This window comes from Lepidothrix coronata, unplaced genomic scaffold, assembly GCF_001604755.1.
Source record: "Lepidothrix coronata isolate B3197 unplaced genomic scaffold, Lepidothrix_coronata-1.0 Scaffold3, whole genome shotgun sequence".
Classification (NCBI taxonomy): domain Eukaryota; kingdom Metazoa; phylum Chordata; class Aves; order Passeriformes; family Pipridae; genus Lepidothrix; species Lepidothrix coronata.
Genome location: NW_016690183.1, coordinates 940,814 through 965,392, shown reverse-complemented (window position 1 = coordinate 965,392; position 24,579 = coordinate 940,814). Strand labels below are relative to the sequence as shown.

At 44.1% G+C, this 24,579-nt stretch overlaps 1 protein-coding gene across 4 annotated transcripts in view; it reads right to left on the bottom strand.

Moving 5' to 3' along the window:
- Nucleotides 1-18,187: 18,187 nt before the first annotated feature.
- The window catches only part of ATP9B (ATPase phospholipid transporting 9B (putative)), a 158,868-nt gene continuing 152,476 nt past the window's right edge, over nucleotides 18,188-24,579 (bottom strand). For 2 of the 4 annotated variants that reach the window (XM_017822238.1, XM_017822247.1), the window contains 4 exons: nucleotides 24,029-24,232; nucleotides 22,802-22,904; nucleotides 21,626-21,658; nucleotides 18,188-20,825 (listed from right to left, as the gene is read on the bottom strand). In XM_017822238.1, coding sequence (XP_017677727.1) covers nucleotides 20,597-20,825; nucleotides 21,626-21,658; nucleotides 22,802-22,904; nucleotides 24,029-24,232 — 569 coding nt within the window. In that variant the 3' untranslated portion in view covers nucleotides 18,188-20,596. The remainder of the gene's footprint in view (nucleotides 20,826-21,625; nucleotides 21,659-22,801; nucleotides 22,905-24,028; nucleotides 24,233-24,579) is intronic. The other 2 variants (XM_017822254.1, XM_017822264.1) reach the window with 2 other exon arrangements.

Genomic DNA, 24,579 nt, shown 5'->3' with positions numbered 1-24,579 from the left:
TTGTCCCGCGCCCCCCGCCCGCCTTCACGACCCGGCGACCGGGGTCGCGCCGCCCCCGGCGTGGTGGCCGCGCCCGCGGAGGCACAGGAGCTCGCCGCCGCCGCCCCCCCGGGGCCGGGGCATGGAGGGGAGGGCGGGTGTGCGTGGGGACTTCGGAGGCACTGCCCGCGCTGCGCGGCGGGACGGGGCGGCGGACGCTGCCGCCCGCCGGGAGCAGCGGGCGGGGGACGGGGATAGTGAGTGTGCGGAGCGTGGAAGTCTCGCTCTGACGCAGGGCTGCGCGCCCGGCGCCGCCTTTTTAAAGCTGGAAAACACCCCCCCACCTCCCTTCCCCTCCCGGCCCCTCTCCCCGCCCCGGCCCCGTGATGTCAGCCGGGCTCCGGCCCCGCCGCCGGCGGGCGGCCAGCGGGAGGCGGGCACCGGCGGGCATCGACGGGCCCCGGCCGCCTGCCCGCCCCTCCGCGGGGCACAGCGGCCGCCCAGCCCCCGGCCCGCCCAGCCCTGGCCCCGCCGCCGGCGCCCGCGGGGTCCCCTCAGCCTGCGGGAGCCGGGTGCCCTCCTGCGGGGGAACGGGCGGCGCGCCGGGGTCGCGAAGTGAAGGTGGGGAGAGAAGGGAGACGAGAGACCGAAGGAGGCAGGCAGGGAGAGGGAAAAAAAAAAAAAAGTGAGGCAGCCTCGCATGCTGAAATCATTATGTAAAAAATCGCAGGCTTCCCCCGCTGTGGAAATTTGGAAAAGAGCATCAATTGGCAGGCGAGAGAAAGGAAAATCCCATTCTGCTAAATTACTAACAGACCCGGCGGACTCGGTTTCAGTCGGTTCAGATTTATTATTATTTTATTTGTTATTATTCTGTAAATATCTCAGCAACACAGTTGTGTCTCATCACTTCGTAGCGGGGGAAAGGAGAGATTTCCAGCCCACAGCGACTCCTCCTCCCACCTCCCATCTTCGGGATGCCCCGTCTGGGCCCCCGATGCGGCCGTGACACCCCGGCCCGGCAGGAGTCTCCTGGGCGGGAGCGGAGAGAGGGGCCTCGCCGCCCCCGCTGCTGCCGCTTCCAGCCCCTTTCCCCTCGCCCCCCGTTCCCGGTTCGTCCTCCCTCTGCCTCCACAACTTGCAAAAGGGGACCATACTTTCCTGTTGGAATTGGACGGCGGCGCGAGGGGAGTTGGGGCGCTTCTGAGCATATTTGGTGTGTGAAAAAGAAGGAAAAAAAAAATCATAAATCTTGTGCCTGTGACCCATGTGTGGTTGGAAATAAACCCAATATAAACGAAATCCTGTCAGCTCCCGGGGAACAGGAGCCCGCGGCCGGTTATTCGGGGCGAGCTTTTCCACTAAACCGTGTTGGAAGACGATGCCCGCCTAAGAGGGCGCCCGGCGAGGAGCACAGCAACCCCCGCGAATCCCGCCGTCCCGTCGGGCGGGGGAAACAAAAATCCAAAAGGGCGACGCTTTTCTTTCAAGGAAAACTGCATGGGAGAAGAGAGGGGGAAAGCCCTCAGCCCCGCAGCAGCACCGCCTCAACCCTCCCACCTCCCCTCGGGCCCCCGGGGCGGGCGGCCCCGACGTGGCGCTCAGGGAGCGGGGGAGCGGAGCGGCCCCCGGGGCGCCGCCAGGGGGCGCCGGGGGCGGAGCGGCCGCAGCGCCACCGCCCGACGGGGCGGCCCCAGGGCGGCGCTCGGGGGTTCCGAACGCCGCGATCCCTGTACCCCGGTCCGGGTGTCCCGGTCCTCTGTGTCCCGATCCCGTGTGCCCCGGCCCCCTGTGCCCCGGTGCGTGTGTCCCTATCCGATTGCTCCGGCCCCGTGTGCCCCGATCCCGTGTGCCCGGGTCCGTGCGGGCCGATCCCGTGTGCCCCGGTTCCTTGTAGCCCGGTCCGTGGGTCCCTATCCGGGTGCCCCGATCCCGTGTGCCCCAGCCCCGCGCCCACCGGAGCTGCCCGGCGTGGGTGTGGGACGCAGAGGAGATCCCGGCACCTTCTCTGGAGGCCGGGGCGGGGGCGGGAGCCGCGCCGCTCTCGGCGGGACTCTCCTTTCCTGCCCTCCCCCCGCCCCCCCGCCCCGCTCCCCGCCGAAATGACGGAATCCCCCGTCTGTTTCCTCCTGTTTAATGCCGTTGCCCGGACCACCGTGGCTCCGCTCCAAGGTCCCGCCAGCCGGCGCGGGCAGCCGGCGGTGGCGGCGCAACGCGGGGCCCGCTACCGCCCCCCGGCCCCTGCCCCGGCCCCGCCGCCCCGCTCTCGGTCCCGGCCGCGGCCCCGCCGCCCTCGCCGCCTCCCGGGGCCGCCCCGCCTCCGCCTGCCGCTCCACTTCCCTCTGCCCTACGCCTCCCGCCCGCCTCTCCGAGTTTGTTTACAGCCGCTACTAGGAGAGACTGTTACACGGAGCTTATTTTGGGAGCGGGTGATGACTAACGAAGTTAAAAGGAGCTTAGTACAGAAAACAACCTTATTTTTAGACGGCTGTTGTTTCATTGTAGCAAACGCGCCCCCGCCGTTTCTAAAAGCCACGTCCTCGATGCCAGGTCCCTTCTCCTGTGCCGCCGCCGAGACTTGCACACCGGCTGGCCCCTGCCCTGTTTGCTTCCCTTACCTACGTCTCCTGCCCAAACCCTACCCGTAACTGCTACGGCCATTGCTGCCCTTCATTAATTTGGACTTTACGACATGTTCTTTAAACAGAAGAAAAACCGAGAGGAATAAATAAATAAATAGATAGATAGATAGATAGATAGATAGATAGATAAAAGTCTTGGGAGTATTAGGAGACACTTTACAGTGACCTCAAGCGCTGGGTTAGCAGGGACCAGTATCGGCATTCCCCTTGCCTTTCGAGGCAGGGCTAGTCTTCTTCGCCTCCCCGGGAAGATGAAAGAGATCTCCACGTTCAGCCTCATCCCAAGCAGCCCCCTGGGCCGCAGCATGACGGCACTGCCCACTACAGCCCGCATGTGGGAGAGGTTGGCAGTGGACAACAGGGAGATGTGGCTGCTGCTTCCTCACTCCCCTTCACCCTTCTCCCCGTGTGGGAATCACTGCATGGCAGTTCAGGCACCAAGAACAGACACGGGGCTCCCCCTGTCCCAGGCCAGTTCCTTGTTCTCCGCCACCCCGCTGGTGAGATCTCAGCAGGCTTTGCTCCACTGGATACACAGGACTGTGCAGATGTGCACCTCGGCAAGAAACCCTCCCTTGTCATCAGTGCTGTGCCAGGCTGTGTCTTGCCCCCCATCACTGCCATGAAGGCAGCCAGCCTTCTCCAGTTTATCATGAGAATGATTCTGCTGGCCTGTCTTTTCTCACAGCCCATCTCCGCCAGGAGAGAGTTGTGTGGGCTCCTTGGGCAGCCCTTCTCCATCCATGTGTCCCATAGCAAGAAGGAGGGCATGAGGTGGTGCTTCCCTTCCCCTCCACAGAAGATGCTGTGCTTCAAAACAAAGCATTTTCTGCACTTAGCCAGTAATTAGGTTAATTGCCAGGGAGAGTTCAGCTGCCCTGCTCTGCTGCCCAACTCTACGTTTCCTCCTTTGCTGAGACTGAATGTGCAGTGGCTTGTGTGGCCCAGGTCAGGTTGAGAAACTTGTCTGTGTGGCTGCATGTCGAGGTGATATTTGTGGGAGGCAGTGCAGAGTGGTGGGGAAGCAGCTGAACTGGGGAGAGAGTTTGGTAAGAAGGGGAACATAGCAGGCCACAGAGCCTCTGCTTTAGGGCATATAGCGTTTTTGGGTTCCCACCTATCTTCCCCTGCTCTGACGGCAATCAGTTTGTACTAGAGAAATCACAAGAATTAAAAAATCTGTATATTGTAGAAGGAAGGAGGGTAGGAGTAGGAAAGGAGCCTCCCCTCCTTCTTCCCACCCAGATATAGGGTGTGTGAGTAATACTGTCTCACCATCGCAGTACTTCCCACTGCCAGTGATTGCTGGGCTGTACCCCTCCAGAGCTGGAGCTGTCTGTGGACCCCAGAGCCCATGCTGGCATTCCCTGTGCGGCTTGGCCATATGACACACGCTTCCTCTGAACCTCACACACTGCTCCTTTGCTGCAGCAAGGAGCCAAATGATGCAGGCTTGGATGGGTACTATTTACCCCTTCTGCTCATCTTTGCAAGCAATAAATTTCCCCCCCATCCTCAGCTCTTGCATTTAATGTTATACGTTAAAAAAAATACTGCAGAGTATTTATACAGGATGTTTTAATAACTGAAGAGTCTGATTCATGTTCACAAGATTAGTTTCATATTATGTGAAGTTGTGTGTGTGTATTCCCTTCTGCATTTCCCTTTTCTCTCCTTTTTGTTGGGGCTCAGCAGTCTGGGACGGACAGTTTGCATGGATCTTCATACACAGTAAGCTACAGTATTTCTCAGGGAAGCTTTAATTCAACCCAAATGCCTTTGTTCTCGCCTCAACAGAGGATATAGGTTAGTAGCACAGCACAACAGGCTGTGCCTGACCTGCACCCTGAGCTGCTTGTAAGACTTGGGGCAAATTGTTTCTTTGCACCGTGTTCTGTAAAATGAAAACTTGCAGCTTTGTCTACACAAAAGTGTTTTGAAAACAGGGTGGTGGGAACCCCTCTCTGCAATGTTTACCAGTGTCAAACATTTTCTTACAGTAAATGCACAGAATCCCACAATCCACCCATTGCTCCGCATGGAAATTTTGTTCTGTTTTGGGCTTCTTGCCCTTATATCCTTACAACCTTTTATATCTAACATTCGTAATAGTGGCCATCTTCTTAGGGTTTGCACACCCATCTTTTGGGTCTTGGCAGCTTCAAAAGCACCAGCATCTGTTCAGAATTTCATTCATTGTAACAAAAGATTTATAAGTCTCAAGCCTCCCTAACCAAGTCCTTAATTAAAGTCTTTCTAATCCCCTGCTTTGAAAATTGTAACAAGATTTGCTGGAAACTGAGGCAACACATGGTCAGTGTTTATGGCTGGTAAGGCACCATTTTGAAAACACATCAATGAACCTTTCAAGCAAGGCAGGGAGCACACCTGAGTGGTGACCAGCTGCTGCCTGAAGCCCTCCCAGAGTTAGAAGCTGGTGCAAAAGCAGAGGCTGGGCTCATCCCCCAGACAGGCTCTTTCACAGGCTGCCAGAAATCATTTCATCACTTTTAAGGTGCATTGCACTTAGCAGGACAAATGCCAGAGGAGTTTTGTGTGCTTGAATAATGTTGTAATTTACTTTGTAACTGGTATCATTACGACGTTGAGTGCTCTGTTGATTTACCTGGCTTTTGATTTAGTGGACTCTTTTTAAACGACAGTTTAGGAATGCAGCCAGCGACTGCAGGCAAAGGACCTTAAACCTTTTTGGAGCTACAGTCATTTGTTTAGACACTGACTTTTTAAAATCAAGACAGACGTCAGACAGCCACACCAGACCCATATACAGAAAGCTGCAACTGAATTGAACTGAGACATTAGTTCAGAGAAATAATTTCATAACGATACACACTGCGTCAGTGCCATTTTGTTTTCTTTTGCGTTTGTCTCTTGTGCAAACCCAAACTGTGGGCAGGTACAGGGTGGAACCCTCGCTGCTGTCAGGGGTCGCTGTGCAGCATCTCCCCTCCGCAGCTGGTCAGGCTGAGGTGGGTACCAGCAGTGGGATGAATTCCGTCTCTGTTGCGTGACCCTAGGGTCCCACCACGGCAATTCAGGAACTCCCTTCACATGGCAAAACAACCATCAACAATGAAAATACTGATACTCTGCATTTTTCCCTGGACACTGCCAATGGAATGTGCAATACAGTGGGTGGTTAAAAAATAAGAGCATGCCTACCGCTCTATTTGTACTTGTACAGTATTGACAGACTTGCAAAGAAACAGTGACAAGGTTTTGTGCCAGACAATGTGTTTTAGCTCTGGAAATATCTGAAGTTTCAGAATTCTCCAGGTGCTGGTACAGAGGGTGGTAACAAGTTTTTTTACTCATTCAAAATCACTTAATAAAAGAAAGGCGGGTTGGGTACACAGGGACTCAAGTTGGCAGCAGAGTAGACCCTTCTTCTGGGGAAGGGAAACACCAGATTTATGATGTCTGTGGCAGAGACTTGTGGTAGGTATCGGTTCCTGCACACTGTGGGGATGGCAGCTTCCACCTCATCCATCCTCCAAGGTGCAGGATCACACCTTCATTTTCAGGCAGTGCAAAGCAGTTTTTTCCAGATGTCTATGTTTCATCTGAAGGAGTGGGGTTGCTGCAATAGGCTTTGTGGAAGTGGTGACCCAGAAGGATGTATGCAAGGCCTGGGTTGGCTGCATGTGCAGCAGTGCTGCTTCACCCAGTAGTCCAGGGGCCAGTGGCTGAGCCTGGGATGGTCAGGAGTCAGGAAAGGTTGTGCATGCTCTTCCACTGCAAAAGGGGCCCCTTCTTCTCTTGTCAGTAAGCTCTTCATCCCCTGGAAAGTCTGCTTTTAGCAACAGGCCCCTGTAACTCCATCTCATTCTCTATCCTCTGCTGGTAGTTGGTCCCCAAGAACATTTCCCCACCCCTAGCCAGAGGAGACCTAGACTGAGCTGATTTACAGCAAAGGCAGCATGCGTTGTTGAGCTGTGGTCACGGCCCAGTGCCCTGAGGAGCCCAAACACGTCCTTAGCTGCCTTCACTTCCGTGCATATGAAAGCATCTCCTTTTAGATCCAAAGCTCCGCGCCCCAATGCACAGAACAGGGCAAGCAGTGAAGTAAGTACCCTTTGTAGCCTTCCTCTTCTCTGTAGCTGGGGACTGGCTTGTTTCAACTTCAGGTTCAGTGCCAAGAGCACCTTCATTGCTACATGAAATGAGCGACCCAATATGAAGTCCCGGGCTCTCTGGCTGCAGCATGAGCCCTCTTTTCCAATATCTCAGCTGTGCTATTATTTACATGTCAGACTGCTGCTATCCCTATTGCTCCCCAGCACCAGCTGAGTCTTTGCCTTCATTAGTTTCCTCCTGCTCTAGTCTATTAAACTTGCATTTAAAAATGCTGTTGGTTCTCCCTAAATGAATAACCTTCCATTGTGTAATACTGAATTCCTTTGTATTACCCTGTTCCCCCAGCGTCTCCAAATCCTCTTGTAGTCTGGTGCGTTCCTGAAATTTATCAGCTTCCCCTCTTATCATGATGTCATCTGCATCTGGACACCTGGGATATCGCACCAACCTCAGGCTCATTTGTACAAAACTCTTAAACAGAACAAGTCCCGGCGCTGAGCCCCAGGACATCTGGCCTGTAAGCTTTCTTCTTGTGCATGGTGCTATTTATTGCACTTCTCTCTTCTCTAACCCAAGTTTATCCTTCCAATATTGATACTCCAATACTTGTATACATTTTACTGATCTCATTTTCTGATGCAGAGTCAGTGACCTTGTTAAACTCCAGCAAATACAAAATCATTGCTTTAACTTTTCTGGGCTCACCTTCACAAACTTTATGAATAGGATTTGGACTACTCTAGCAGCAATTTTGACTATGGCCCCTTGTGCCAGATGCTTACAAACACCAGTCCCTGCAGCATGTTCTTGCAGCATGACAGGATGACCCAGGGGATGAGAGGTATTGAGGGAGAAAGGAACTATTTTCCAGGTGATGAAATGAGGTGCCAAGGTTTTATTCCCTCACTTCTGGCTATGCCTGATTGAGGAGCATCCTATACATTTGATGTAAAGTAGGTAATTATGAACTACAGCCCAATGGTTTAAAGCAATATGCTCTCTTTTGCTATTACTTTCACCAAACATTGAGCTGCTCAGCCTTTCCAAAGACAGTGGCCTTGGACAGGGATGAAACTTTGAGCTTTTCAAGCTAAAAAATGAAATTATAGGAAACTGCTTGCTATTGGAGATGAAGGGTTATGATGGAGATGGTGATGCAGATGTCTCTAGGTGCCTGCAGGGCACTACTTCAGCAGCAATGGCCAGTGTTCAGTGGTACCAAGGTCACGGCTGAGCTGCACCAGCTGCGGAGTTGGGAGCACCTTGGTAGTGGGCTGAATTTGATCCTAACTCTGAGCCCAACTTTGTGCTATTTTGCCTGCTCCGGATGTCCAGGGACCCCAGCTAATGCTTGTTTCTCACAGAAATGCCGCATGGATGGGGGATTTCTGAGAAGCACTTTGATCAGCTTGGCAAAGACAGAAGCTTCTCTTTGCCAGATGAAAGGCTGGCAAGAGATTGGACTTTTAACATATACATTTTTCACATCTGGAATTGTATCTCCCTCATTCTTTCCACACCATATTTCATGCACAATGAGAGTTTTCTTTATAGGAGTGATTTGACTCAGGGAGGTGGGGTGGGCAGCAACCTGAAAGAAATTGCTGTACTCCTCTAGTTTGGTCAAAGGTATGTTTGGTTCTTTGTGTAATAAAATGATGTACAAGCCCAATGCCTTTGTTCCATTAACTAATGGCAGCATTCCTGTTTTGTGACATCCCTGCATGCTGAAGTAGCTATCTTGAAGAACAAATGCTGAAAATTAAAATCTTGAGTCAAGCTTCCTCATTAGCAGCTTGCCTGGCTAGACTCTACCTTATTATTTTTTTTGCTGGTGTGTAGCTGTAAAGGGAAAACCAAGGAGAAAAATAGGCAATTAAAATGCATTAAATTGATTTCCAAATGAGTATGCAGGACTAGAAAGTCTCAGGAAGAACCCCATCTCTTCTTTTGCATCTGTTGCTGTATATGAGAGTACAAATTCACTAGCAACTAGAACAAGACATTTGCAAGTATTAGTAGGGTCAATCTTCTATCTGGGATCCCTCAGTTGAGTCCCTGAAAACCAGATGTGCTGAGTCATTGCAGTTTCTTCGCATGCATTGCAGAGCAGGACCTTTCAAAGGCCGTAAAAAGTTTTTCAGGATGAACACCTCAGCATCCATAGTTCAAACACAAGACTCTCAGCTCTGCAAAGCCAGAGAATCCTTTTTCTCATTGCTAACAAAAATGCTGAAAAGCACCTCATGATTCCTCTGCTCTAAACTGTGTTCCAGCACAACAGTGAAACCACAAGCATTATGAAACCTTCAAACACCAGGCACTGGGTCTGCACCAACAGACTCTTCCACCCTAAGTTAATGCAGATAGATCAAATGCAAGCCTGGAACATTTATAGAAACCATGAAGATGATACAAATTAATTTCTTCCTCTCTTTTGCTTCCAGGACTTTCTTCTCCCTACTCTCTTCCTCTCAAGAGTCCAATTAAATTTATTTTCAGGTTGCTTTTAAGCACAATAAGTAAATGATGAAATTAAAGAAGCCTCTTAACTGTAGTGTATGAGAAGGAGGCTGCCCACAGAGGTGCATGTGGTGCAAGGGAAAACTGCATGGGCAGATCTGTGCAGACAGTAATGCCTTTGTTAAGCTAAGAGGTAGAGCCATGGCAGAACAACCTCCTCGACTGATCAATGCAGACTGGATCTATCCACCGAGCTTATTCTGGGGAAGGCAGGTGTGAAAAGACAAACTGAAGAATAGGGCTGAAAACTGGTTCATGGAACACTTTGGAACTTCAGCTGAAGAACCCTTCACTAGAGGTGAGTCTTTGAGGTGAAAACTACTTGCATTTACTGCTGAAGGGCTGCTGCCTGCTTGCTGCCCAGCACTGATGCGCTGAGCAGTCCACAAGGGCTGTGCCACAATGCAATACTTCTCTTGGTGTTTCTCAAGTTACATGAGTCAAAGCTGTCAAGTCTGGAAGTCTGGGATTTGGCTCCAAGTTTTGTTGGCTGCACTCCAATAAGTGGATGCAGACCAATTTCACAGAAGCAGCCAGCAACCTTTAGCAGGACAAAGAAAGGCCATTTCCACCCACACAGAGACTCTCTTTCTCCTCCTGGAAAGCTCCTTCACTTGTCACTGGGCCACAGAGGTCCAGCACTGCATGGAGCTCTGGAGCATCTTGTCTAGGTGCTGTCACTGTTCTCTGAATGCAAAGAGGTATAGAATGACCCACAGGATTAGGCAGAAAGAGATCTCAGAAATTCTGCATGCATGGGCATATACACACACAAGTATCCCCTTTATTCATGGTTAGCTGGACTTGGTGACCTCAGAGTAAAACTTTGTCTGGAGCAGGGATTTGAAGGGTGACTGCTGCCTGGGTACAAAGCCCAGTAAAAGACCTCTTAGATCCTGTGACTGGCTTGGATTAAGAGGGTTTAAGGCTGGTATCAGTGGCAGATCAGAGGAGGGTAAAGGCAGGGTAGTAAGAGATCAATTTGGGATAACTATGGAGGGGCCAAAGCATGAGCTCCCAGCTGAGCGATAAGGGTCTTTCCAAAAAATTGGTGTGAAGGTCTGGAGTGGGGCAGAAGAAGGCAAAGGAAGGGCTGCCAGGATGTTGGTGCAGAGACCCAACCATAACACTGGGTCTGGCTGAGCAGTCCTATGGACTTTGTTGATTCAGAAACTGCTGAGATGAAACATCCTGTTCTACTTGGAGCATGGGAACATGTTGCTTCTGATAGTTGGCACTAGTGGTCAGCAAATGTGGCAAAAAGTGGTTAACGAGGGCCTTGATATGAAATCTGTCCTGACCCAGCTGCCTCCATCATCGTGAGGATATCACAGTAAACACTACTTGGGGTAGTTTTCTCTTAAGGGCGTTTTCTCCTCCCTTCACACAATTAAAAGTTCAATAAAAACCACAAACTTGCCTCAGAGAATGAAGGCTCCAATTCCCAAGACTTTGGTTTGAAGCCAGCCTAGATGGACTGTCAGAAACCCCTCCACCTTCCAAGTACTGCACTGATAAATAAATTAGCCTGCCAAGTGGAGACTGCGTTCCCAGCAGCAGGACTTGGGGTGATGGTGTTTGACAATGACTGACCTGGAAAAAAATCCTTTCTATAAGATTTAAGACTAAACCATTCAGGAGGCTTTTCTTTTCTGTACTATGGAAACACAATTTTAGAAAACGGGTACAGTGTATCTTAAAAGACGGGTATGTCTTCTTGGTTATTATGACCGTGGATGTGGGATTTTACTTATTTATTGGCTTCTGACGCCCCCTTCTGGCTTTTGTAAAAACACCAGCTTTCACCAGAAACTTTTTCTTAGAAATAAAATAGTAAAGCAAACCCCCCGCACTTATTGATACTGACTCTCATCTACTTAAATGCATCAGTCATTCAAATAAAACCCGAGACCATTTTTTGGAAAGCACAGGTACTGACTAGAAGAATGCAGGTACTGCTTCTGACTGGGTTAAAGGGGCTGGTGGCTGTGAAACAGTGTTGGAGATGGCATGGAGAGTTATACAGATGTTCTCTCTCTCCACCTTCGACTCCCTAGCACCAGTTTACAGCTATTTCAGTCATAGTGCTGTGCTAAAAAGCCTCAGTTCTATCGCTAAAGCTCCACTCCAGTCACTTCCGACAACGTGACCGTGCTTTCCATTGATGGGATTAACAAGAAGCGTTAGAACAGTTCCTGTGCTGGGAGACAGTCACAAAGAAGAGCTGATCATCAGGGCAATGGAAGGGGGCAGAGCAGGATGGGACCTGCTCAAATCTGTACCGAGTCACAGTACCAAGTCAGAGCTTTGGGCAGTACGGAAGACCCTGGGGATGTCTTTCCCACACTCGAAAGTGCACATATTTGTGTAAGATCGCAGTAATCTGGAGGATGAGAAGAAAACTGGAATTACACCACAGTTAAGGGACTAATTTCTAGAGTGACCACTCCTAAATATAGCAAAAATTCACACTGTATTTTCATGAAAAAAATACAAACACAAGTGAAGCAGTCCCTGAGGTGAGGTGCCACTCCAACAAGGAGGATGATCAAGTCTCAGGTTAAAAGTAAAGAAGTCCTTCCTTCATACCTTGTGTAAATTACACTATCAAGCCCCCATATGCCCAAGATTTTAGGTTAGCAAATTTACCACCTTGATGAAAATCCTGTCTCTTTCTAAGAAAAAGGTACCATTTCTTTCCTCCCAAGTCATGTCTGGAAGATCCTAGGACCTTCCTCCTCACAGACTGGTTCTAGCCCTACCTCACTATTATTGTCATATTTCCTCAGTTCCATGCATTCTCAGTGATGACAAAACCTTTTCCCTTGTCAGTCTCTTAATTAATGGGTAAAGGGGCTCTTTCTCTGAATAACCTGCATCATCATCTCCAGCATCCTGCTCCAGGTCCATAATGTGATACCAATAACAATTATCTATTTGGTGCTCCTGTACTATGCTTTTATTCCCTTCCAACTGATCATTTTGATTGTCCAGCTTGAGATTTATCAAGAGACTGAAGGCTTGTACAGTGAATATTTAGCATGTTTTGGAAACCAGGCTCCTACTTAAAAATAGTAGCATTTAAAATAACCAGTCACTCCTGGGGAAGGCTGCCTCCAACTGGGAACAGAAGCTTTTGTATGGGCAAAACGATGGAAATTATTAGTCTTCCCCCTTCACTCGCCTCAAGTTCTTAGTTCCTGCCTCAAATTTTGATATTCTCATTGAAATTTGTGCAATATGAAGCTGACTAACTGCTGTATTGTAGACTTGCAGCAAGTTTTTTCTTTCCTAAAACAAGATAAAGTTCCTACATTTTTTATGTCTTGGAAGAGTATCAAACCAGAAAAGGAGGGATGCAAATTAGAGGAGCTTGGAGATGTCTGTGACTCAAACAGGACTGGCAGGTAACAAGAAAGACTCCAGAGAGGTCTTTGTTTTTCATGTTTTCCTTTAGTCGCTGGAGGGTGTCTTCCTTCCAAAATTTCTCCCTTAGCTGAACTGGCAGGGCATATACTGAATTCACCTTGCCTGAAAGCAGCTCAGCCATGAGAAGCTGCTTGGTCACTCTCTTCACATGATCACCAGATGAGTCTCTCTCATGGAATTTGTGTCCCATCTTTAAAAATAAATACAACACAAATAAATGAAGTCTTGACTGTAGTCACCAGCCCTGACCCACACGCAGATGTGACTATGCTTGAGTCAACAGCTACAAGATCGGCAGGCTGCAATTTCAAAGAGGCCCCAGACGCCCAGGTTACTCAGAGAAGAACACCACAAGTAGGAATGGCAGGTGCTGATGAATAGCTAGGGCAATGACATGGTCAATCAGATGCTCAAAACACAAACAAGATGGTTTGCACGAAGACCAGCTCATGAGGGAGACCTCCTGATGTTCCCGGGGTGATGCCAACTGGCTTGCTATGAGCACAGGGTCACAGCAGCACTTTGTGCTTAGGGGCTGTACCTCCATGCCAAGCATTGGGTGGCACAGACAACCCCACAGTCTTGGTTTAGGGCTCCTTCAAGATAGCTGTGTTCTGATTTTCACCTCATGGACTGGGAGTCATTAACTCCCTCTGCACACCATGGCAGCAGGCTGCAATGGAGCTGGGTACAGGGTAAAACAAAAAGATCAAGAATTTAACACCTTCTACACCCTTTCCCGCCAGGCTAGTGAACCGCAGGTGGAAGCTGCAGAGGCTGCCCTGATCCCACAGCATGGCACAGCCTGGATATTTCATCACACTAGGCAATGTTGTACAGGGTGAGGGGCTGAGAGTATGTTTTTGTTGGGCCTCGGGCCAAATAAAGTTTCCCCACGTGCTTTCATTTTCTCCCCCAGCCTTCTGCCTCTGAAGGCATTTCCTGTGTCTGACCAGAACATGTGAAGTTCTGCAGTTTCAGACATCTCTGCTGCCATGTCCCAAGGCAGCTGCCTCCAGGGCCAGCTTTGCCTTAAGAAGCCTTTCCCTGATTCTCCAGCAGCGAACTCCATCACTCACAGTGATGATATGTCTGAACTGGCAGAGAGAGTTACCTGCATGTCAAGAAGACAGACTCCTGTGCTGCTAAGCACCAGATCAGTGACTCTGGCTGGCTCTGCATTACAGCTGAGCTATAACCTTGTTCTCCCGCCTCACCTGCCATCTCCAAGTAATTGCATTTAGACAGATAGTAAGCTGGTAGCGTGGTTATGTGACTAGCAGCTTGGTTTTTTTCTCCACTCCTCCCCAATTTGCTTCAGGTTATACAAAGAGAGCTTATTTTTCTCTGCCCTGCTGCCCTTCCAGCACTACAAACAAGTTTACACAGAAGCCGATGGCTTCAATGACCAGACAACTGCTCAGGCTGGGGACTACTTACACCCGTGTCTCCCAACATTCCAGTGGGCACAGCTGGACCAAAGCACAAAGGCACCTTTTCACGGCTGCCATTCTCAGGATAATGCAACAACGCAAGTGCAACGCAACAGCCCATCCTGGTCATTCCTGTTCAGGAAAAATCTCTTCTGGCAAGCAGGGCCAGACCTGAATAGAAGAGCTAGGAAAAAATGCGTAGCGTTTTGACTGTCTGAAATTGCTTCTTTGTGGCTCGATGGGTTGTTCAAAATGTGATTTCCCTCCAGTTCCAGACATTCAGGTGTGAGCCTCACAGTCATCTTAAAAGGCTTATTTTCTTAAAATGTTATTGAATTTTTTTTTTGTAAGATTTGCCATGTAGGTGTATTTTGATTGTTTTTGCTCTGAACTCTGTACAAGTTAAGGGCATCTAAAACCTAAGTTAACGTGAGCAGCAGATTTCTTCCTTTCACCTTTTATTTCATAGAATCATACAATAATTGTAAGATTAAAACACTTCAAGATACTTACTTCTCAAATCTTGGCATCCTTTCCTATAACAACCAATTCTTAACAAATGTACAGATATTTTCATATGTTGCTTTCAACTCTCACTCTCCTATTATAATACCAAAAATAATATAAAAGGAATTGCAACTAGCCATGCACAGGTAGGAAAGTAATGTGAAGGCTTCCAGCTAGGATATTTTAAAAAATCAGATTAATAATTTAGTAACTTGAAATATTTTACTATCTTCTCACATGAAGATAATGCCAAAAAAGGTAACTATCAGCAAGCCAAAAGCACTACAGCCACAGGGTAAAAGTTTCAAAGCCATTAAACCTTGTTTCCCTTCACCTCCTTCCTAGAATTTGATAGAATTGTACATGCTTGGGTTTGTTGTGGTGGGTTTGCTGTTGTTGTTTTGGTTTTGTTTTTAAATCACAGACAGACTGCAATTGGTTTAGTTGCATTTGGATAGGTGTAGGTATGTACTAGACCATGTCTGCGCCATCTACCTTGCTCATGACACATGAAAAATGACCTCCTACAGCTGGGATAAACTCCGTTCAGCTGAGATCAAGATAACCAACAGACATATATTCAAGTGACTGTCATGGAAGAGACGGTATTCTGATGAAGGGAAAAGGTACTCTGAGAAGCAGAAGCTGTGGGAGGAAGTGCATAACTAGCTGTGTTCCTGCAGATGAATTTGGAATTCAATGGCAAGAGAAGGCGGCAACCAGAGACTACATGCAGGGGAAACAACAGCTCGTCTTCCTCTACTGAGCACATGCAGCGAAGAGCTTTTCCCCAAGGGAATATCTTGACTGAGAATTACCAGATCCCTCCTTCAAATAGGCAATAGATGATTGCAATAAATACAAAACATATGTACATACACACTTACCCCTTACAGGTCTATTCATCCATTAACAATCCCCAGCATTCCAGCCAGGAATTAATTTTCAACAGACTTTTGAAGTAGTTATCTATAATTTGCTTCCACATAACGTGTGTTTACTTTGCAAAATCGAATTCATGCTTAGAACTCGGAGCAAAACACAGCAAAACACAGAGGCCCCATGGAAAAAACTAGATGTTTATGTTATAGAGAAACAATGGAAAGCAACTCTACAAATAAGAATTACAGTGGTCTATTTTGTGTACTGCTTGCTTAAAGCTACGTGAACATTATAACCAAAGCTCTTTTTATTCTTGGCAGTTTTGTCAAGAGAAGAGGAAATATAGATAGTTTACTGCTAGAAGAATAAAGGCAGGGACATAAATACTTACACATCACAGTTATAGAACACAGTATCTCCTCTTCTCAGAGCAGATAATCTCTTAGTAATGCAGAAGGCTAAGTATTCCTCAACCCTGATTTTTTTGGAGCAATTCAGAGGTTTACCATGGCCAATTACAATTTCAAGTGGAATGCATGCTGGAGGACAGGAGGAGACTGCACTAAGGACAAATTTCGGCTGCAGTTTTGCTAAAAACCGGTCAGGAACGGAACAATAAAGCAGAATTTGTCAGCTCCACTGCAGAGTGCTCTCTCGTTATTCTGTTCATGGCATTCAGTTTTCACCACCTCTGCTGTAAAATATTTTGATCAAAACTATGGTTTTGGTCGATGAAGTAGTGAATAGGTCTTTCAGTGCAATTGCCTATTTGAGGCAGATTTTGTCAGCAATTGGCTGAGCAAATTCCCGCTCACAATAATAGCTGTGAACCCTGCTGAGGGCATCTGTTGGGTAGTTAATACTTGTTGGGAAGTATCTCGCTTTAAGTGTGTTTTGTTTACAAAAGAAATTCCAATGCTTTTTAACACAGTGTTAAAGACATTGTGCCTCCTGTTTATTTACATATAATGTTCAATCCGTGTTGTCTTTGTTCACTCGTACTGATTTTCCTCCCTACAGGGGGCTAACATATCGAAGGGCTTTTTGATTGCCTTCAAGTTTCAATTGAGTTATAATAATAACAGCCTAGATACAGAAAGGTTATTCAATTAAGTGTTATAAGAGACTGCTGGCCCAATTCTTTCCTTTCTAGCCAGCAAAAATAAGGAGAAACTCCATGGAAGCTAAAATTCAAATGGGTATCAGGGTTAAGCAGGACTTACAAAAACAGTTTCTGCATTGGTGGCAAGACCCGAACAGCCACTTCTCCCCCTCTGGCTATCACTTTTTAAGTGATCCAGAGCCCACATATTCTGCACTAAATCCCTTTGCCCCGCAGGAGTTGTTGGAGCCACATTAATAGCTCTGGACACATGGAGGTATGCAAGTGTGAAACAGATACAAGCCTCTTTCATGTTATCCTGCCAATATAAAACCCAGGAATACAAAGCTGTTCAAAAGCAGAAAAAGAGATCGCATCGGAGTATCTTTGGTACACATCTCCAAAGATGTGTACCTCCAAAGTACATCTCCAAAGCCTCTAAGGAAGTCTATCCTGCCACTTATACAGTAAGCCCTTCCCCAGGCCTGACTCAGGTTCACTCACGTGGTAAATATGCAAACCAGAGTGGCTCAGGCTTGAACAGCTCCAACCTCCAGTGGTGAAGGAACCCTCCACTGTACCCTGTATGAGCAGGGTGGAGGTGCACATCAGTTTAGGGATGGAGGATGATCCCAGGAATGCACTGCCTAGCTCACCAGCAGAAGAATTAAGGCTGGTTCTTTCTCCAAGTAGTCTCAATGCCTTGAGCCAGAAATAAGGTTGCAGATGAGTATGGAGACTATACCGTGTAGGCCTACTCTCTAACATGTACAAATGGGCATAAGAGCTAGCAATATATATGGAAATCATCTCCTGATTGTCTACAGAAGCTGACCCTCATGACTAAAGCTGTTTTAACTACATATGTGGCTATCAACATTCTTGCTAAAATACCTGCAGAACTGTTGTCCAGTCTGAAAAGGTTCCCAACTGCAGAGCTCTCTCTTGCAGACATGTTTTCAAAGGAGACTGAAAGAAGTTTAAACTCACAATCTCTTGCAGAGGGTAGGAAGACAAGTTGAAGCTGCTCATCAAGATAACACATACTTGCTGTGTACATACAAAAGCAATGGCACATTTTCTGTCAATCACTCTAAAAGTTTAGGAAGAAAACAGGAGATACCACATAGATGAATTCTGATGGCATCTGTCAGCAAGCTCAGTTTGAACATAAAAACATTGTTGTAAAACACTTGCTACAGAGTGCTACATACTTAATGTTAAGTATGCAAGGATTTATCTTCCATTTGCAAACTAATACCTTGTGTAGTAAAATGTTTTCTAGCAGTTACATGAACACATAAATTTAGAATAGCCTCAGAAAAAGCCAATACAATCACCAGTAGTCTTCTTCTGCAGGATCTCTCTGTTTCCCTGTGTTCTTCCATTAAACTACACTGGAAATCTAGCAGATGTTTAGCTCATGTGCTTCTTAAACATGGTCCATGTATTGTTAAGAATGTTACTTTGGTGAAGATATATTTCCTGTTCACACCCTGCTCCTCCATCCTATCCCAGTTCTGAAATTGTTTTCCAAATATGTTTTCAGAGTCATGATTATCATTTCAGAAAAACATATCTGACATAGCAGCTCACAAAAGTAAACATTTATTTAATACCAAATAAAACTAAAGGTCATTCTGGGTCTAACTTGCAGATCCAAGGCCTAAAGCTGAATCCAAAAGCAAGGTAAGTCACTTGAATCAGGCTTCCACAGTCTTCAAAACAAAGGGCTAGCTGAAACTGGACCTTTTCTGTATATTAAAAATACGAAGAAAGCAGGCACTGCAGAGAACTGACTCCACTTTTGAAAGCCTTATACCTGTGTGCAGAATCTATACATTTGCTATCACACTAACATTACAGTTTTAATGTTGAGATTTAATACACATATGCTATAAATTCCGTACACATGGATACAAATGTACCTCATACTGCTGTACTGCAGTAACACCATCACTTTCAATGCTACTTCAATTTTTCTCATTGTCTGCTAATGTCAAAGATGTGAGGTACAGATGAAAGACGACCAACTGTAAGTGCTTTTTAATATCTCCTGAATCTTATGCATATGGTTGTAAGCTCAAAATGTGTAAGAAAAAAAGGTCTGAAGAAATGCCACCAATGTTTCAGAATAACTGCACACTAATGACTTTCCTTAATTGTTTAAAAACAATTATCACTTATTGATGAAAATATAATATTAAAGCAAATCAGCACGAAAAATATCACAGGACTAAACTAAAAATAAAAATCAGGAGTATCTTGCCAAAACCACACAGGATGCAGAAAGGCTTCTGTTAGTATGCAAGAACAGTGACATCTTGTGGGGGTTTTACAGAAGTGACAGAGGGATAGAGCAAACTAGTCTGTGATGTTGGGTAATTAAAGGAAACACCACTTCAATAGTTTATTTAATACATATACCCTTAATATTTGGTAGAAATTAGGCTTTATTGCTTTTATAATGAAGAATGAAAATTAAAAAAGAAAGCAGATAAACAGCTAGTAAGAAAAATTTCCAAAATAAAAATTAATGGAGTGGGGTGGAGTCCAAATAGCTCTGCAGCAGTTTCTTCTGCTCTCCCAGGAAGTAGTTATATTTATCACTTATATATTACTCATCCAATATAATAATGGCATAAGGGCAAAATTATAAGAGACTAAAATAGGAATTATGTTGTAAAGGCATACATTCGAACATAAAAATGACATCCATATTGAGCAGTTTTTAAAAACACACACATAAATATTTAATAAATAAAGCATGAATAGCTTTGTTGTTCCTTTCCACTGATTAACAGACTATGCCAAATTCATTATATGTACTTCTTGAGAAAGCAAAGTTTTATCACAATGGAAAATTAACATATCCTACTTGCCAGTACAGTATGCAATATTTGGACCCTTCAGATTGCATCAGAGCATATGAGTTTCTGGAACAAATCATCAACTGCTTTGAAGTGTCATAACTCAGCCAAGATACTCAACTCTGACAGCTTACAAAAAGCAAAAATGTTTTGATTTTTTTTTTTTGACAACTTTGCACCCAAACTAAGTTACAGAAACAAAACATTTACAATCTGGAAGATGATAGATTTTTCTACCAGAATGTTCACGTGTTTCTCTTATTTTCTTTTACCTGAGTAACCTAAGTAAACAGATTACAAGGCAATTTAAACATATTAGCTAATACAAGGTTTACTGGACTTCTCATATATAGAAATGTACTTTGACACTATTTGCAGTTTTACAAATAAAAAATGAATAAGAATTTTAAAACATATTTACCAAGCAGCCATGTCTTTGATATCTGTACAGATCAATAGGTGCTGTGGAATTATGTACAGAATTTATCATTTTAAACAGCTTTTGTGCAACCTGGCTGTAATGTGCATTTAAAGAACTGCTGTCAACATCACACATCTGTAATTTACTGGTGCCAGAAATGGAGAGTACAGGATAAGACAACAGCTCCTAAAATAAGACTGTGCTATGCAGACATCTGTACATAATTCAAATAGTGCATATTAATCAATGTCTGATGAGGAATAATAGCTGCTAATACAGACACGGGCATTTACAGGTATTACGTTTGTTATAGTAAGTATGGACGATTGACCTTTTCCATATAGAAACATTAAAGGAAAGGGCTTGAAGTAGGAAGTTATATGATAATTAAAGAAGGGAATTTATGTAATAAATAACAAAACTTTTGATTTAACTTGCAGAAGATAAATACAATAGGAAAAAAATCCTTTACAGTAGCAAAAGATCCTTTACAGTAGCAATGAAAAGTTCAGAAGCATTGTCAAATCAAAGGTAATTCAGTTTTACTTTACAATTAAAGCAAATGAAAGTAAAAAAAAAAAAAATTATTTTATCTCTGATAGTCTTGTTAGTGTATTTCCGTGTTATTGTATCTGTCAGATGTTTCCTCCCTTTTGTGCTCTATTCACACTACCACTTTTGATTTTTGAATTTCTTTTTTTGAAGTTTCTTTAGTCCAACATAAATCCATAGACTCTAAAGCACAGTGAATATGCGATTCGCAGACGGGTGTGAGTGAAAAACCATAGGAATATAATCACTTTTACGAGGTAAGCTTGGAGTAACTCGGAGGAGAGAACTTGCGCTTCAAGTACTTGAGAATGTAAAGTGGAAGACAGCTTACAACAGTGATTGCTGACACTTTCCACAGGAAGGTCACAGTTGTGATAAAGGCAACATCTGCAGAAATAAAAAGGGAAAATAAGTAATGGGAGCTGGTAACATGGGAAGTGGAACTTCAATAGTGCAAAGTCAATAAAACTCTCCTAATTGTTTGCTTATGCTATTGTCCAAGACCATGCAAAATTAAAAAAATAAAGGGCAACAAAGCAGCAGAAAGAGAAAGCTAACCTCAGCATTTTGGTTTTGCCAACTATTTTCTCTAGACAGGAACTTCAGAGTTCCTTTATGGTGCTTAAAAAACTGTGCTTTGCAGCACAAGTAATTTTAGGGGAAACAGAATCTCAGCTTAAAAGTAATACTCTCTCATAAGAAAAAGTTAAGTCAGCTCATTTTTCTACTAGTAAGAATGATTTTTATCTCCTATAATACAAGTTCCCAGCCACAAATTCTGCTACCAGTTTGGATCCTTTATTCCATATTGATTATTTTTCTCTGAAAGAGTCACAGCAACTAGCCTGAGTGATTCTTAAAACTGTAGAGATTAAATTAGAGCCCAAAAATTTCAAGGGAAATTTGTAGTGATGTTGTTACAAGCCACACTGAAAAGTTAATTTTTTATGACAGACATCAACAAGAATGGTGACAACTCTGCACTTGCTACTGAATTCTTTTGACCATATTTGTTATAATCAGGTCATACTTAATTATCATGGGAAGATCCCAGAACCCAGGTAACCCCAAAATTTTTTTTATTATTTTTTCCATTATTTACAAATGTGTATATTAAATAATTTGTTAGTCTTTAATGAATTTTTAAAAATTTTTTAAAAATTCAAGAAAAGTTAAACTTCACCTACCTAAGAAAGCTCCAAAAGACACTCTGCCTATACCTGTTTCACAAAGAGGGAAAATGAAAGATTTACAGAAAATACAAAGGTTATGCAAAAAGCCAAAACCCTAACAGCTTTGGTACACAAATAAGGAAATAAAAAGATGTTAGCAGAATTAACTGGAATGGCATTGCCTTTCACATGTCAATCAGAATATTTTAAGCAGCAATTAAACCAAAACACAGATTTTACATTTGGTCATGTTTTAAGATCATAAGTACACTGGCACTTCGTTTACGTTTGACTTCAAGGTATAATGTATAAACAACTCCATCAAAACTGTTTTAATGTGAACTAAAAGTCACTTCAGAAAATGCAATAAAGAAATACTTTACTGCTCCAACTTTACTCATTAAAATACTTTGCCTATTAAATTTCAGTGTATAAACTTGTTATACAGTTTTAGCTTAAGCCTGCTTAGACCTACTGAAAGCTTATGTAACATATCATAGACAGGCCTAATAAAGCCACCGTGTGCAATTAACTCAGAAACATAAAAACTGATTTACTTTCATGGGTCAGAGCTGTAGAAAAGTCTCAAATATTTTTGCCTTTCTAATTTAAATGCCATGTCATGATATAATTTCTTTGGGAGGAGATAATACTTATAAGTAACATCACTGAAAGAAACAGTGAAGTCAAACTGGTCTGGATCATTTTTCCTGATACATGGAAGTTTTCTACATCTTGAACTGCAAACCATCACTTAGGTTTATGCTACATCACATACACTAAAAAAGACTCCCTTCCCCCAAGTTATAATGCGACAGATTAATTAAAGCATTAAGCAGAAGTGAGACTAAAAAAAGGCATTTCCTCAGATTAATTGGTGAATAACACACAGTGAAATACGTCTTTACAGAATCCAATGAAATTGCAGCCCTTTTCAGTACCCTTAATGACAAAAAATACACAAGTTAAACCCCCAGGCTGCAAGAAGCCATGCAAATATTTATAGACTCAGTTGCTTGGGCTTGTCCAGCAATACATGAGGACAGAAAAACACTCACTTTATGGAAAAGTTTGCAAGAAACGAAGTTCCTGCAGCTTTTACACATCTGTGAACACCATCTAAAGGTGTTTTTCACGGAACAACACCAGAAAGGATGAAAGGACCAGCTGTCACCAATACTACAGACTTACAAAGGTGAAGCAGCAAGTTCTGCCTTATGAAGTTCCTGGAAGTCTGGACTCAAGTGAGAATACCTGTATCTGCTCTTGCTTGTTCCTCTCATTTGTAATCTGGCTGTGGAGATTCAAAAATCAACCCAATAATCTCTATTAAGGAGTCTGTGCATCAGTCTCAGAGAAGATAAAAAGGTACTCTGGCAAACCTGAAATAATGTACAACACAAGTACCAATCCCAGCGGGGTTGTTTCTTCACTAAAATTTGACTCCTGAGAAATCTGGGAAGTAACAGAACACCTAGGACAGGCAGTGAAGCATTTACTGATTAAAAAATAATTATATAATGTACATACACTACTCTAGTGTGGAACACCTGTGACATGAGAGAGTGAAAGCAGAACTATGAGACTCCTGGAAACTACCATGTAACATTTAATTCTGCTGTGATACAGAAGAAGGAGCTGTATTCTGCTCCTCACAAGGTATAATTAAAGTTGTTACATATATTTCTGTAAATTACATTTGTAAAATCATACTGAGACAGTTGTTTTTACTAAAAAATAAGCTGATACAAGAAGAAATATGTATTATTTTGCTGCTCAGATCCTTGACTGTTAAGATTTGCAGTTAAAATGTGTTCTTTTATCTTGTGTCCTATAAACAATCAGAACCTTAAGACACAGTATGGCATACCACACCTTAAAGCAAGCTTAATATAAGCTTAGTATAATTATGAAACAGTGATTCTTATATAAGGTATCTATCCTAATAGCCTGTTGCCTCACTCTCTAGCAATATTTCAGCTATTTTAACCTTGTCAGTTAGATCTGATGAGGTCCACTTGGTCTGGCATATAAAATAATGCACCAATTCAGTGAAAGATCCTGATTTTTTTTAATAATCATATATATTTTCAGTAGTGCAAATTTCAAAGCCAATTTAAGGTATGCAGTTTGGACTGTCAATACTGGATCAAGGATGGAAAAGGCATGAGTGGTTTGAGTAAAGTTTATCATCCAGATAAATAATACTAACAGGAATAGAGGTTGTCAAATTCTAGGAGAAAAGGGTAAGAGAGAATTTAACCCAACATTAATTAGACCTAATTTAAACTCAGTCATATTTCTTATAATGAAAGCTGGATTTCAAATCATCATCTATTCTTAACTGAAAAAAACATGAGAAAAATATATTAAAAATATAAACTGGTTCTTTGCTCAAATACTTCTACTATTACTCACCAAAATATTCATTTAGAAATGCAAGAGAGGCCACATAGCAGCCAAGACTGAGGAATTCAGCCACCACCATTAACCAGTGCCATGTTCGTATGGTCAGTGCAACCATCAAGAGCTCAGTCAGGATTAGGGCAGTGAAGGAAATGGCAACAACATGTACAAATTCAGATTCAAAAAGCAGCAGGGCTCCATACATCAGAATACCACCTAGGTAGGGTGGAAAGGCACACAAAGTTAACAATACGCTCTGCAACAAAATTTCACTGTACCAGGTTTCACAACTGCACACTGAACATTTGATTACTTATGAAAATATGCCCAGTAACTCTTTTAATAAGATAATAACATAGATATTTCTAAAAGAAACGAGGGGTATTTACTGTACTTCGTGCATGTGAAATAAACCAACCAAAGTAAAGCCACAAAGAAATAAAACTATTAGAAAATTAAACACCTTTTAGTGCAATATATCTGATGAACTGTTAATTAACCTCATTTTGTCAAGTGCTGCAAATAAATGAGATATTGTTGAAAGTGTAATTACTTTTAACTGA